The sequence below is a fragment of the Natrix helvetica genome (genome assembly GCF_964273705.1).
Source record: "Natrix helvetica genome assembly, chromosome: 1".
NCBI lineage: Eukaryota > Metazoa > Chordata > Lepidosauria > Squamata > Natricidae > Natrix > Natrix helvetica.
In genome coordinates, this window is record NC_138548.1 from 272,932,029 (window position 1) to 272,948,692 (window position 16,664).

The 16,664-nt window shown below is 43.1% G+C and overlaps 1 protein-coding gene across 1 annotated transcript in view; it reads left to right on the plus strand.

Moving 5' to 3' along the window:
• The first annotated feature begins 2,600 nt into the window (after positions 1 to 2,600).
• The window catches only part of DPYSL3 (dihydropyrimidinase like 3), an 83,106-nt gene continuing 69,042 nt past the window's right edge, over positions 2,601 to 16,664 (plus strand). Inside the window, exon 1 of the mRNA XM_081937853.1 lies at positions 2,601 to 3,039. Within this exon, the coding sequence (XP_081793979.1) occupies positions 2,689 to 3,039 (351 nt within the window). The 5' untranslated portion in view covers positions 2,601 to 2,688. The remainder of the gene's footprint in view (positions 3,040 to 16,664) is intronic.

Below are 16,664 nucleotides of genomic sequence, written 5' to 3' on the forward strand. Positions count from 1 at the left end.
ATTTGTTTTCATACTTAGAATATATAGTGTGCTACTACATTCAATTTTATTAGGTATTTAGCTCACAACAATAAAGTCCGCTTATCTCATTTCCAAATAGGAATCAGGGAGAAAATTGTGCAAAAAACCAACATCCTAACGCATTAGCTCCAGCTTAGTATCTTGCTGTTATTGCATATTCTGTAATCACATTTCTATATGGCAGTCCTAAATTATGCATCAGCATGTTTCATGGGAATCTGCCAAGTAGTGGCTTTTAAATTATAGAAAGTTACTTACTCTATAAAGAACAGTCTAGGGCTCCGCTATGCTACGGATTTCAGGCCCTAAAGATTCTTTGCAATATGTGGGTTTGAATGCAGTATCAGTGTGCCACTCTTTAAAGCAGCCACATAGTTTCCTGGGATCATGTGGCAACTGTGCAATCATTAGAAAAATACAATTGCTTTAAACAAGGGCAAACCTGTGGTGCAATTACCTTTCTGTGCACTTCAAATCATCTTTTTAGAATTCAAAGTGAACTGCTGCTGGGCTTTAGAACAGGGGTGTCAAACTCAATTTCATTGAGGGCCACATCAGGGTTATTTGACATTGGGGGGGGGCTGGGGTAGGTGTGGCCAGGGGGAGCATGGCCACCTCATCACTCATGTCGGGGTGGTGGTGCTGAGTGGCCCAAACGTTCTACCAGCCTGAGCTCTATTTTCAACTGCAATGGCCTCCTGCAACCCTCTGCCAGCGAAAGCAGAACTTGGAGCCGTACATGGCCCTCTCTAGCTCTGTTTTCACTGGCAGAGGCACCGCTGGCTGGTCCTTTGCTGTTTCCAGGGTGGCCCTGAGGGTCACATCTAAGCACCTCATGGGCCGAATCTGTCCGCAGGCCTTGAGTTTGACACCCCTGCTTTAGAACAAACTCCCCCAAAGTAGTCAATATCAATCCACAAGAATTGGTAGGACTGCCATTGGGGATGCTAATATTATGATTCTCAATACTATTAGTTAAAACAGTATTTATTAAATTATAACATATAATAAATGTTCGGGGAAGGTCGGTGAATTATCTGAAAGTTCATGAAGGTGTTGATGATGAGCTGGAGTTTGGGAACCCCTGCTCTAGAAGAATCTACATTTTTAGGTTATGCTAATTTGAATGTGAATCTACTAACATATGATTAGTGTCAATATTAACATTTTTCAATTAGGAATGACTGTACCTTAAAATGTTAATCATCTTGGACATACTCGTAGAGATTTCATTTGAATTGCTGTTAATAGGGCTATGCTATCTGGCCTAGGGATCTGATAGCACTCATCCATAAATTATGTTTTGTGGTTTTAATACTTTTAATGTTTGCAATGCTTTTTGTTATGGTTGTTATATTTGTTGCACTGTTCTTTTTTAACAGCATACAATGCCCAAGTTCACCTAGATGAGATAGGCAACTATATACATTTAGCAATTAAACAAATAAACTTTATTTGAACCACATAACCACATACTTTATTATGAACCACATAAGTTTTATCATGATTTACATTTTAGACTCCAAACCAGCACAATGTGAATGTAATATGAGTACCATAATTAATAACCCAAAGTGTTTCTTTGTCCATGAAATTTGCTGATGTCAGGGACAGGTTTGATTCACTTATTCCTTTCTGTGTTAGTAAAAAAAAAGAGGGGGAATTAAAAACGTGTGGGACTTTGAGATCATCTTCTTTTGTTTGACCTAAGGCCTTCTTTGTGGTCCAGAAGATAATTATTGAAGGCTGGAATGTTAAAATAAAAATCATGAAGACAATGGCAAATCACTTTCATAGACTGCCAAAGAAACATAGGAATCTCCCCACATAGTCATAAGGAATGAAATTCAACTTGATGAAAACTTTAACTTTAGGTGTGAACTTTGCTGTTTTACCTTTTTACCTGATACTTCTTTTAATGTAGATTATGCCAATGAACCAAAGACCCAACCACACAGGTAAAATGGGGAAAATAATGTTTCTTCTTGGAAGGCAGCTCCTGTTAAATATTCAAGCATACAAGAAAAGTTTTTTCCTTTTTTTTTAAAGGGCCATTTTACTTCTCGTTTCACACCCCTCTCCAGTTCATAAGCTGAGCAAAGCAAAAAACGCAGCAAAAAGACCATGCTTTCCTGGCATGGAATTTTGTCCCCACTGTCTCCAAAAGCTGCTTCCCCCCGCCCAAGCAAGTACCCTCCTAACATGCGGGACTGCGAACGGTTGCCAGGAGGCCCGGGGACGATGGGCTAGAGAGTCGGCCTCTCTGGCGGCGTCAGGAATCCGCTAGGGGCGGAAAAACGAAAGTAGCAAGCCTATCCCGCCCGGGATTTCGAAGGGAAGAGACTCGCTGCTCGCCCAGCGCAGCGCGTGCGTGAGCGCAGCTTTGCCCAGCCAAATCTGCGGCCAGCGCCGGCGCGGGTGTGAAAAGTCCTCGTGGCCGCCGCTGCCGCCGCCGCCTCCTTCCCTCTCTCTCCCTCCCTCCCAGCAGGCGCTCCTTTTCTCTCTCTCTCCCCCCCCCCTCTCTCTCAGTCATCAGTCACTCCGCGCCTGAGTCGAGCCAGCGGCGCCCGGGGAGTCTCCCGCCCTCCCGCCCTTCTTTCTCTGCCTCGCAGACGGAGTCGCCGGCTTGACTTACCCCAGTGACTCCCGCGTTTGCCGGCCTTGGCGATGGCTTCTCACAGCGGGCGGAGAGGCCGGGAGCGGCCGGATCCTGCGGCTGGGGAGGAAGATCTGCCCGTCTACCTGGCGCGCCCGGGCACCGCCGACCAAGTGCCCCGCCAGAAGTATGGCGGGATGTTCTGCAACGTGGAGGGCGCCTTCGAGAGCAAGACGTTGGACTTCGGGGCTCTCAACGTGGGGCAGCGTGGAGCCCGCCGCGCCCCATCTCGGGACCAGGAACCCCAGCAGCAGCAATCGGAGGCGGAGGCAATCCCGAAGGAGCCCCCGGCCGGCGGCGTGGAAATCCGCCCCCCCTCAGGCAAACAGCGGCTGCAAAACCTCGGCCACGAGGATTACAAGGTCAGAGAAGGGGCGGAGGAGGGGGAACCTCCCCCGGAGGTCTCAGCGAGGGATGGAGGAGGAGGGTGGGTGGCCTTGGAAGCGGGGATGGGGTGGGGGGTTAAGAGACGCCGCCTTGCTCCGGATGCCCGGGGGATGCTCAGGCCGTTTGCCGGGGAGTCAATCCCGCCCTTCTCGGAGTGATGTGCACTAGACGGGAGCGCGAAGAGACTGGCGCGCTCCGCCCCAAAAAGCATCTTTCCGACGACAACGACGACGCATCCACCTAAAGAGCTGCAAAAAGAGCTTGGGGGTTTTGCTTTTTTTTGGAGGGGGGGGGAGAAGAAGAACCCGGGCTAAGATGTGGCCTCGCACTTCTACCCCAAAGTTGTGGCGGTGGCGAAGGGGTGTGTGCGTGCGTGCTTAGTGGCGGTTACAAGCAGGGGCAGGGCGCTGTATTTTCCAAGGTTCAATTCTTTCCTCTTGACGCATAAAAAAACCCTAATAGTAACTTAATTATGCGTGGGGCGTACGCCCCGAAGCGTCTTTTATATAAAAGTTTAGCCTTTCCAGGAATCTTGCGGTACAGGGTTGAGTTTTCCTCCTGCAGCGCCTTCAGTGAAGTTTCCTGCGGCCCAGGCTTTCATGGCACGGGGGTCACGTGACACCGGTCTAATTATTCACCCCATCGGCTTGTGAATAAATCCGTTACTCAATACTAGCCGGGCTTATGCTGCGCCTCCTTCCTTATTCTCCCTTACTACCGTAGGATTGGGGTTAACCGACAGAAGTAATAACCGAAGAAAGGCTCTGTTTAACTTTCTTCTGTTTCTTTTCAAGAGAAGAAGGCTCTTTCCCCCTTGCTGTCAGCCTGTAACAAAGTGTGTCAGCGGTTTTTTCAAGTGATTAACTGAAAAGCTGTATGCCGAGTTTCCAAGAATGGTCAAATAACTAACTGCCAGAAGACAGTAGTATAAACTTGGCCAGGCTTGGTTATGTTAAAGTCAGCGGGTTTTTTTTTCCATAATGAAAATGGGCTTTCTATAATCACAGGCCTGAAAATCAAATCTGAACTCTTGACCTTAGGCTGATATAATTAAAATGGATTTGATTTAAATATCATACCGTAAGATCAGACTGAGTACTCTGATAGCTTTTTCAGGTGTTAATTGTGGCTCAAATGTATTGCTGGGTACCAGGGTTTTGCAGTTCACTTTTTTTTTAAAAAAAATAGCTATTTTAGTTTTGGCTGTCAGAAAACAGTGAAAAGTATTCTTAAAACTATTACAAAGACTGAATCATTGCAAGCTGTGCACAGCCATACTAATCAGGTGGACTATAGAGAGGCCAGTGGCCTTAGAAACAGTAGGCTGTATGGTTTCCCTGAATGACCTTTGCTCAGTTCCTCCTCTTTCTCACCTTTTTGACATGGGGGGGGGGGAAGCAGGAAGACTGGAAAAAGAATTTTCTCATCTAAGTCTGGAACTTTCTCTCAGATCTTGGAGTGGAAAATCAAAAGCATTCTATAATTTCTGGATTGTGGGTTTAAAAAACAGGAAACAAGAGCTCAAATCACTGCAACAGAGGAGTAAAAATCATCCAGCTGGAAGAGAAAGATATTGGATGAAATTGCTTAGGGACAGTATAGTGAAATTAGATCTATTTAGTCAGAAATGGAACAGTTTTTAATTTGGAGATGAATGCCTTTTTAAAACAGCCACTATTCCCACAGTTCTTATATTGAGGTTATCTCTTTTTTGCTAAATCTTCTAACAGATAGAATACATTCTAAAGTATTCTATCTATACTTTGGAGGTAGGGTATAAGATTCTATCTCTTATTTACGTAGAGAACCAGTTGATTATGAACAATTAATAGTTTAATAATAAAGGATGAACAGGTAGTATATAAGTTGCTTCTGTTTAGAGATGAGTCAGGGAAAAACCCATTAGTGTTTCCTAGAAGAACAATTATGAAGGCTATCAATGGGTTTGTCTGTTTGTTTTATTTATGTGTATGTGTTTATAGATTATCTGCTTTTATTTTTCTATCTGCTTTCCCTACATGGAAATATCCAATTAACCTTTAATTTGTTTAAATAGAATGCAAGTATTGTATCATTTCATCACAGAAAAAAATGTAATTATACCGTAGCATTATGGGAAAACTATTTTATTTGAAAATTATAACTTTTTTATAAGGAGCTCAGGGAAGCCCATATAGAACTAAGAGTTACAAGATTATTGTACCAGGATGAAAAAATAATAAGTATCTGTCACAAATATCTCATGAGGTAGATGGGACTGTAGAAAAATGACTTGTCAGAAGTTACGAGGACAGTTTCTTTAGTGGAGGTAGGACTTGAATCTGCCTCTGTTCATGTTTCAGCACCTTTTTTTACTCCATGTCATTCTTACTTCCAAATATTTGGTGGAAATCAGACTCTCTATTTTTATTTAATACTTGATAACAATAGCATTTTGAATGTGTTTGAAAACAAATTGCCAGCCAACTATGATAGTTCTTTAATAAATGAAAAGATATTACTGTGTTGTGCTTGGCCTGTAAATTGTTTCTCTGCTAAATCAGTTGAAGTTTCTGGTAACTTTCCAAAGATAATCATGAATATAACGGTAGTATTCTACAATTATATGTAACATATGTATTCTTATATATTCTTATAAAGATGGAAATGTGCTCTGTTCATTCAACAAAGCCAAGATTGATTGTGGTTCAAATTGTAAACTTCCTATAAAATTAAAACTTATCATACAAACTAGTTGTGTGATTCCATTGGGAAATTAATATATTGAATGAATAAATGGATAACTGAAAGATTCTGGACTGCAATTTGTGTCATGATTAAAATATATCCTGGAATGTAAAAAATATATATCTGATGATAACATTGAACAAAACTGAAAAAAGAAGAAACAAGAAAAAAAATGCCTCAAGTTTGATCATTGAACCAGAATCAGACATGTGATATAATCATAAGAAAAACATTGCTAAGCTGGAAGATTGGATGAACTATTTAATTTTTTTACCAGATTATGCATTTAGAGTGATATACATGATTTGTAAGCAGCAATGGTCAAGGGACTGGAAAAGATCAAACCTTACCAAAGCAAGATTTTGCAGTCTAGACTTCATTAGTACATAGGATGAAAATTGCCAGATGGATAAGCTTGGGAGGCACATGAGTTTATATTGCTAACATGTGACAGGTAATGGAAACAGCGTGAGAGTTCCAAAAATATGTCTATTTGTGCTTTATTGATTATACTAAACATTTGACTTTGTAAATTAAGAGATGTTGTGGATAGCCCTTTAAAATGTTTTAAATTGCCCTATCTACCCAAAGAATCTGTTTCATGACTAGAAACAATGAAAACAGAATATGGAGCTATTCAGGGGTTCAAAATCAGGAAAAAAGAACATCACAGTTGTACATTGTCACCCTCTTTATAAGATTACATGCAGAATATAGGGTGAGAAATGATGGAGTACAAGAAATTGAAATTGAAATCAGAAGTTGTGGAAGAAACACCAGTAGTCTTGGATATGCTGATAATACCATATGATGGCTGAAAACAAGGAACATTTAAGAGATCTCATTGGTCAGTCTTTCCTCAATATTAAAAAATAAAAGAAATATGTCAACATACAATGCCATATCAGTGCAAATAAGCAAATATATTGTCAAAGTAATAACAAAATTATTTATCTTCCTAGGTTCAAAAATTCGTAGAGATGGTGACAGTTATGAAATACATATTTCATACTTGAAAAATAAGTTCTGACTGTTTTAGACAAAGTATTAACATATAGACATGTTGACAGTAAAGCTATGTACTGTCAATTTCATTGTTTTTCTTGGTTGTAACATAGCTCTAAAAGCAGGACAGAAATACTGAATTAAAATAATGATCTCTTTGAATGATAGGGTTGGAGAACACCTTAGACCTCAAGAAGAATAAAGAATCAAATGCTAAATAATTCAGGATGATTCATTTGTTGAAAGCAATAATAATAAAGCTGAACTTTAACTAGTTTGAATACATAATATGAAGGCAAGAATCTTGATGAACACACTGAGCCATAAAAATAAAATAAAAATCAATAAAAAGGCCAGGAGGATGACAAAGCTACATACCATCACTGATGAGGCAGTTCTTGTAAGCATAAGCTTACAAGCATAAGAACTAGTGAAATGTTCCATCATATAACAAGGAATCAGAAATGATAAAATCACTAATCAATACCAATAATGATACCAGAATATAGATAATCAGCTTTTTTTGTACAAAGAAAAAATTAACAAACATTTTGTTAGGGTTCTAAATACCATGCAGAATTAAATCATTGTCCAAGGCAAAAACATCTTTAAAAGTCCAATTTATTCTACAGGCATGTTAGCACCTCTATGGAATTCCAACTCTGATTTGCATCCTGGAATTCCACCCAGTTGAAAGTTCATGATCTATCCCCACACCCACAAATCCATCACATGTTCCAATCATCATCTTCCACGCTGGCATGTACACCCATCTTCTTCCGGCCAGGTGTCGAGGTGCGGAGACAAAAGACGACCTTGAGCTTCTAAGAAAATCCATAACAATACATTCCACAATCCTACTCCTTTCTATTCCCCCCTCCCAACTACTACACTAATGAAACAGCATAGAAAATTATAAGAAAGTGTGGCAGGCCAAAGATCCTAAAAAGAATATAACTACAGGCCTGACACATTTGTTATGTTAATATATTTCACAGTAAGGAACAGGATTTGCTTCATAAAAGAGGTTGATTCGGAAGCAAAATTTATCTCTAGCAAGAGACTAATAGTTTTCATTTAAACTTTTATATAAACTATTTCAAATTGTATTATAGTTGTTTATGTAATACCTTTGTATGTATCATTTATTGCATAATGATTCTATCCAGAAGAGGTAGTCTAAATCCAATAAATAAATATTTGGAATTATAAGTAATTCATGGCTTAATTGATGTATTGGTTAAAATAAATACAGTATTTAAAGCAGAAGTTCTTAAATTACTTTCCTGATAGTTTTATGGAAACAGTGTTATATTTGAATTGATACTGGACTGTAAGCAGAACTCACTTACTTTTTTGTCCTGTATCATGTTCAGTTGTAAGAATCATAATTCAGACAAAACACAAAAATATCACAAATAGATGTTCTCTAATTTATTTAAACATCCCCATAGTCAAGAGTAGTAAATTGGACATTACAAAGGATATTTGATTTTTCATATTAAGCTATAATTCTGGTTTATTAATCTAAATGAGTAACTGTTAAAAATTGGAATAGTAACTAAAATGTTAGTAAATATTGGAAAACATGACAAAAGTGGCATTATTACATTGAGTGTTGTCTCTTTAGTTATTTCAAAACCAAATCAGAGAAATATTTATTCTTCCACATCTGTTTTTGGCCTTTTCTAACTTCATATAATTCTTCTGCACAATGTTTTTCCCCCCATGACAGCTGTTTTTATGCTACAAAATGGGTTTATTACAGTTGCAAATTACTTTTTGTAGTATTAAGTACAGGAATGATCCAATTTGTAGAGACAAGTTATCTTTGTCAGTAAAACACAATGGTTGCTAAGTATAGCTTTCATTAAAATGAGAATTACTTTATAAATCCATTCTTTTGCCAGTACAGCATCTGTTGCAATTTGCCACACTTAAATTGTTCATTAATCATCCAAATATGTGATTTTGTCATTTTTCTATATGTTTGAATTTCACATGTCTATTACTGATAATACGGACTAAATTAAAACTGCAAGAAATAATTTTATTTGCAGAGGCTTGAATAATTTGCAGTAGGTCTGTGCAAAGTGTTTGAAAGAGATGTTCCCCAAAATGTGTTCTTGCATTGTAACACTTCTCTTTGGATTGTGAAAGCAGCTTCATCCTTTTTTAAGATTCAACAAACTCCATACATACAAGTATGGAGTTTGGGCAATCCTTGCAAAGGATGTGACTGCTTTAATGTTAGAATAGAGATGATTGATTTGCATACACATCTGTATGAAGCGTATCTTTCAGAAGCAAGAAATCTAAAGACATTCATGGGTTCTTAATTTATGGGAAGAATAATATATGTAATTTCTTATACCAAGAGTGTCCATGGAATGAAGAAGAGCAGCTTTGGTCGCAGTCTGATTATATTGAAGGAGATTAAATTGAAGGCTTAAAACTGTTAGTTAAATTGTATTTATTATTTATAGACTATTTTTTAATAAGTGGCAGATACCCACAGGAGTATATGATAATTCATTTTAAGATATTTTATCAGTAATAAATACATATAGCCAAATTCTTAGGAATTTTAACATACTGTAAATACTGTATTTTTTGGAATATAAGATGCACCTTTAAAAAAGAGGCTGAAAATCTGGGTGCTTCTCCATAGTGAAGGGAGGAGTATCCTGGATGGTTTGCCCTTGTCCTCTCATTGATTGGGCTGAGTCAGATAAGGTCTTTGGGCCACGCCCTGGACACCAGGTACCACCCAATTATCAACTCAGCCCCTGAACGGGCAGTTGTGATCATCCCAAGATCCTGGAAAATTTTAAAGAAAGGATTGAATTCACTGTTAACTTGATTGCATTCGCTGTCTCCCTGCCTGAGTGAGTAACTGGCTCTTGGCTGATTCCCTGGCTGGGAAGAGAGAGAGAGAGATAGCACGTGCAGCAAGCCCTTCAGGGCAACACGCAGCCCAGGTCATAAAGAGAGACCTAGGGCACTAATCGAGACTGCGGGTGAGGGGACGCTCCCCTGGAAGTCCTGGGAAGGCAGTCATGTCGGAGAGGCTCAGCCGGAGCATTCTGTCGCTTCCCCTCAGGGGGTCGAGCATTTTTAAACGCAGTGGAGAGTCTGTGCCTGCCTGCGAGGGCTGGAGAGAGATAGGGGCCCGCAGGAGCTCACAAAACTCAGAAGAGAGCAGAGGAAGCGAGAGAGAGAGTGCTCTCCAGCGGCAGTGGAAGCCGCGCGGCAGCCCCAAAGGCACAAGCTGCTTCCACGTGTTCCCAGGGAGAGGAACTTTTTTAATTTGGAGCCGGTGGCCATTTTGAAACCATATGATCCAAGATGGCGGTGCCCAGCAGCACAGAGGATGCCAGCAAGACTCAAGCCTCCAGCCCAGCAGCCCCTTGGAGGAGCATAGGAGCAGCTAACCATGTCAGAGACTGCTGCAGAGGCTGCTAAGGGAGGAAGAGGAGGCAAGGCAAAGGCAAAGAAAAAGCATATCTCCTCCAAGGGGGCTAAAGAGGCAGTCTGCAGCTCCAAGCCCCCAAAGCCTGGCTCCAAATACGAAAGGCGGAGGCACCAAGCCTTGGAGCGCATTTGCCACAAGGCCAGCAGCAAGAGGGCTACCACTGGCCAGGAACCTGGGGAAGGATTTCCAGGGATTCTTTCTCCTGGCAGGACTGCAGATGGGGAAACACCCTCCCCCACAGGTGAGGATTCCCTTTGATACTTTTGCACAATGGCTGCACAATGATGGCAATCACCCCCACGCCCCACAACAGCGGGACCCTCGCCACAGCCCTTCCCGTCCACACCTGCTGGCACGGGCTGGAATACAACCCACATCAGAGATGTCCAACTTCCAGGATATGATGATGCGGGCCTTCCAGCAGTGCATGGCAGCAGCCTTTCAGCAGCCACAGATGCAGCCCCAGGCATCCCCGTGCCTAGGGTCTCGGAAGAGCTAGAGACTCAGGAGGAAGATTTTCCAGAATCACCTGCCTCCTCCCAGGGGGACAGCGATTCGGATTCTGAAGAAGGCGAAATCAGAGAGGATAGACTCTGAGGACGAAGGCATGCCTCCTCCCAAACCTACCTTCTCTGGATTGTTCCAGCCCTCTTTGTACAAATCCCTTCTGTTCAAGGCCAAGACATCTGCCAAGCTTGGAAGCAGGCCTACAGAAGCCCCGGTACAACCCCAGAGGTTTTCAGCGGAAAACATTTTCGAGGAGCAGGTCATCGAGGCAGACATGGTGCCCACACCCAAGTCTTTCCTAGACATGATCAAGCAGCAATGGGCCTCTCCCACGGCAGGTCCCATGTCCACTTCCACGGACAAGACCTTCAACGTGGACAGGGACATTGCCCAGGTGCTTTCGCAACCCACCATTGATGCGCCTGTCACGGCCCTGCATATGCCTACCAACATGCCAGGGGAACCAGAGGATGCCCTGAAGGCGGAAGACAAAAAAGCTGATCTCACCTTACAGAGAACGCATCAAGCAGCAGCCTGGGCAGTGAGAGCAGCCACCACTGCCTCCTTCTTCAACCGGTCTTCTCTGCTGTGGCTGCAAGACCTGCAGCAGCAAATTCCCAAATCGGATGGCAGGGCCCACCAAGACATCAACAAGCTGGTGGCCGCCACCCAATTCTCCTCAGATGCCACCTTAGCTGCAGCCAGGTTTGCCTCCAGGGCAATCGCCTCATCTGTGGCATCTCGCAGGCTGCTTTGGCTGAAGCAGTGGCAAGCGGAAGTAAGCCACAAATGGCGCCTGGCATTGGCCCCCTTCACGAGAGAATCCCTCTTTGGAGCAGCCCTCGACCCATTCCTGGTAGAGAGCAAGGACAAGCAGAAGAGGCTCCCCACCATTCACAAGAAGTCCAACTTCAGGTCGGGGCCATACCCTAGACGCCCCAACTCCCGGGAGCAGGATTTCGGATCCTCCTTTCGGGGTCAGGATTCCTTCAGGGGGTCGGAGTTTGGGTACTTGGGCCCCAGGCAGTACCAGGGAGGTTTTTCATCCAGGCAGAGATACCTAGATAGACAGCAGAGGGGCAGGCAGCAGAAGAGGCCTTTTTGAGGGTACAGAGGAGGAGGAGGCAGGCGTTCCTTTCGCAAGAACTAGACCTAGACCTAGCTTACCTCCCATTGGCGGCGCTTGCCGTACTTCGCTGGCTGCTGGGACTTAATCTCCACCAACAAGTGGGTCCAGAACACCATTTGGTATGGTCTCTCACCCAAGTTCCTCTCCAACCCACCGAGTTCCTTTCGGAGCTGCCCTGTCTCAAGCAACCCGACCCGGAGGTTGCTGATGCAGGAGGCTATCCAACATCTGTTGTATATCAGGGTCATCCAGCCAGTGCCTCTAGAGCAGCAAGGCCAAGGGTATTACTCTATTCTCTTTGTAATTCCTAAGGCCTCGGGCGGCTGGAGAGCGATTCTTGACTTGAAACACCTGAACCGTTTCATCCGCTATCGGAGGTTTAAGATGCATTCACTGCATTCCATCCTGGAAGGGATTAGGCAGGGGGATTTTCTCACCTCCATAGACCTCACAGAGGCCTACCTGCATATACCCATAGCCCCGGAACACTGTAAACATCTCAGGTTCTGCTACCTAGGGCACCACGTCCAATATCGAGCCCTGCCTTTTGGATTGTCGTCCGCCCCTCGAGTTTTCACGAAGGTAATGGCGGCATTGGCAGCTCACCTGAGGCAGGTTCCTGTTCGAATTCAATGTTATTTAGATGACCTGCTGTTATTGTCGTCCTTCAAGGGTGCGCTACGGGATGTAGACGCTACTATGGCAGTCCTGAGAGACCACAGGTTTTCGGTAAACCTGGCCAAAAGCCACCTTCACACCTCCACTAGTCTGGTCCACCTAGGATCCCTGATAGATACAGAGGCAGACACAGTTTCTCTGTCATCAGAAGGACAGCTCTCTCTTAGGCAGCTAGCCGCTCAGGTAGCCAGGGGGTGTAGCCACACTGTCCAAGCTGCTTGGCACCATGGTGTCTGCCATTGGCATTGTCCCTTGGGCTCGGTTCCACACCAGAGACCTCCAATGGTTCCTTTTGCCTTTCCAGCGAAGGCGCATGAACTACTCCCAGACCAAGATTCTTCTGCCCACAGAAGTATCTCGCTCACTGACTTGGTGGACGTCCCCGGCAATCTCCAAGGGCGAGATCTTCAGAACGCCAGACAGGGTGACAGTAACAACAGACGCAAGCCTGGTCGGATGGGGCGCCCATCTGCGGGCTCAGATGGTGCAAGGATAATGGAACCAGGCGGAACTGACTCACAACATAAACTGGTTGGAGCTCAGGGCGGTCCACTGGGCCCTCCTTCAATTTTGTCACTTTGTCAAGGGCAGCCACATCTTAGTCCTCACAGACAACATCACAAAGGCTCATATAAACAGACAGGGGGGTGTTAAGTAAGTAAGCTCCCCGTTAGGAGAGCGAGTGTGCAAGAAACATAATGAGAGTGGTATGGAAGAACACGCACAACTTTACTTTACTTTATTTTGTATTTCTAGACCGCCCCCTCTCCCAAAAGGGACTCGGGGCGGTGTACAGTCAGGCTAAAACACAAATAGGATGCATATAAATAAATACATAAATACATAAATGGAGGAGGCTATATAAAACTGTACCTTCAAGTAAAGCATTAAAAGCAGTATTTAAAAACAACCCCTAAAAATACCCCAAAAAATTGAATTTAAAATAATTACCCCTGAAATTCCCCAATTAAAATATCTGCCAGGAGGTAGCCAGCATACAGGGACACTGAATAGTATAAAATATAGTAGTTTACTATGTGGAAATATAGAGGTATTCAGAGTTCAGTTTACAGTCCAAGTCATACACGGTTGAGTCAGTCAGTTATCAAATAGTCAGTTTAACACACAAAGTAGCTAACAGTAGCATGACTCAGTAACTAATGAGCAATATCAAATAGTTTCCACGATCGGCATCTAACAAACAGAGAGCTAACAGTCATTCTGGCTCCCTCTTATGGCTGCTTGAGATAACAGCAACCTAATCACATCTCTCTAGCATTTAAAGTAACAGATACATTTGTTACAATCATGGCTTATATACATTGCCAAACCAAGACTAGGGTTACATCCCTAACAGGGGGGACCAGATTGAAGGCCCTCATGAAGGAGGCCAAACGACTGGGGCAGTGGGCTGAAAGGAACCTTCTGTCATTGACTGCGGAACATATAGTGGGGGTGGACAACATCAGAGCCGACTGGCTCAGCCGGACTGAGGTGGACAATTCAGAGTGGAGGCTGCAGCCGGCAAGGCACTTTGGACGCCCGGAGGTCGACCTATTTGCCACTCCTCTCAACGCCCAGTTCCCGAGGTTTTATTCCAGGTATCAGACACGGGCAGAGGGGGTGGACGCCCTCCGATGCCCATGGCCCTGGGGCTCCTCTATGCCTATCCACCATTACCCCTGATTCCCAAGGTCATACAGAAAATCCTGCGGGAGGGGCAGAGGTGGTGATGATTTCCCCACACTGGCCCCGGAGGCCTTGGTTTGACGATCTCCAATCTCTCATGGTGGACAGGCCCTGGAGGATCCCCCAGGAGAGGATCTCCCTCAGCCAGGGACCGCTGGAGCACCCGGACCCTCAGTGGCTTCAGTTGACCACTTGGCACTTGAGCAGAGCATCCTGAGGGAAGGCCACTTCTCCCCCAGGGTGATACAGAGTATTCAGGCGGCTCGCAGACCTTCCACGGAGCACATTTACGGCGCTACATGGCGTGCCTTTTCAACATGGTGCAGCTCCAGGGGCCACGATCTGGTTCGAGCCACGATCCCGCAGGTTCTGGACTTACTTCAGGAGGGCCTGGACAGAGGGTTAATTCCCAACACGATTAGGAGACAGATCTCGGCCATCTCATCGGTACTTCTGTGCAGTAGGTCTCAGACCTTGACTCACCATGGTCAGGTGATTCCTGAAGGGGGCATCCAATCTTAAGCCACCCACGGTACATTATGTTTGATGGTTGAGCTGTTCTGTTGAAGAAATAAATAAAGGATTGAAACTAAGATAAAGTCTGGAGTGGATGACACAGTGAGTCGGATAAGGCTTATTGCCGATAACTGGGTGGTACCTGGTGACCAGGGCGTGGCCCAAAGAGCTTATCTGACTCAACCCAATCAATGAGAGGACAAGGTCAACCCATCCTCCCCCACTATGAGAAGAGGCGTATCAGGTAAGTACCAATGCCCTGTCTTTACACTGAATACAGCAATTTGTTTTGCCTCCCAAAACCCTGCCCCCTTCACCAAAATGCATAGTCTTTAGGAGGCTTTCAGAGTGCTCCTGGGGGCTGGAAAGGGAAGAAATGAGCAAAAAATGGGCCGTTTTTTGCTTAATTTCCCCCGCAGCCCTGAGGAGCACTTTAAAAGCCTCCTAAAGGCTATGCATGCCCTTTAAAAAAAAGCCTGTTTTTGCGAAAAGGGCCGTTTTTGGGAGGTCTGCAAAGTGCAAAAACATTTTTTTTTAATTTGCCTCTTCAAAATCTTGGTGCGTCTTATACTTCGGTGCGTCTTATATTACGAAAAATATGGTAGTTTAAAATATGGTAGTTTAAAATGTGATTGCTGCACTAAATCTTACAGAAAAATTGATGAGATTAAAAAAAGCAGTAACTCCTATGATTCTGAGGTGTGGACAAAAGAGGGGACAGAACTTTCTGTCTTTCTATCTTGTTTAAGATTATACACACAGACAGATACATGCACATATCATCCCCTCACACACAACCCAGATTTGCTTACATTCTCCAATCTTTACCTTCCTAATCTTGGGGGGGAGGGGAACTATCTAGTTGGCCATTTCAAAGGTACTGAGACATTTTGCACATGGACAAATAAACCTACCTTGTACTGTGGCCTCACTTCTATGTAAGATATCCTTCAGGATATTTTTCTGTTCAATGTAATGGTAGTAAATACGATTTAGGAAGATTAATAGAAAGCAGCTTGATAAGCAAAAAAAAGGCCTTTAAAATAGCATCAGTCTAGGTAAATGTAATCATAAAATGGCTTAGATTAAACAGATAGTGGATTCAGAATTGCTCAATTATGAAAGTGCTCTTTATTTTGTTTACTAGCAAAGAGAAAATAGATATCTGAGGAGTCATTTTTTGGGGGGGGGAATATGAGGAATTCTTATGTTAATTCTCAAGGCATTGAAGACATGCTTTCAAGATGGTCTTTTGGGAAATAAGATCACCGTGTATGAAACACAGGAAATTAAGTTATCTGGATTAAATTCCTTGGAAATGCAGTGATTTGATGGAAATTTTTGTAGAATTTTTCTATGTAAATTCTAAGCATCAGAACAATTCTACTGTTTTAGAAATAGATGCTGTATTTATTTATCCTTGACAGAATCAAGATAGGGATACTAATTTTCATTCTTGGATTAGCTATTTGTTTTGTTATGATTTAATAATAGAGGTGAATCTAGAAATCTAGGTATCACCTATAGGGGTTGAGTGCTCACTACTTATGAGATAGTTTTTGGAAAAATATATGGATTCAGAAGAGACCTTTACTGATTATGATTTGATGAGCCAAATCTAATAATTTGGCAAACAATACTAAATAGTTCCCATCAAAGTTATTAGATAAGGAATTTTCAACAATATTTAAATACTTCCCTATCTTTACTTGGATAAGAGCAAAACATTTCAAACCAGTTGTCATGACTCAACTTCCAGACTTCCCTTGAGATAGTTTTAGAGTTTTAAAAGCAAACACTATTTCCGTGCACCTAGATAAATTGTTATGTGAAAGAAAAAAATTATAATTCCAAAGGCCAAAATATGAAGAGAA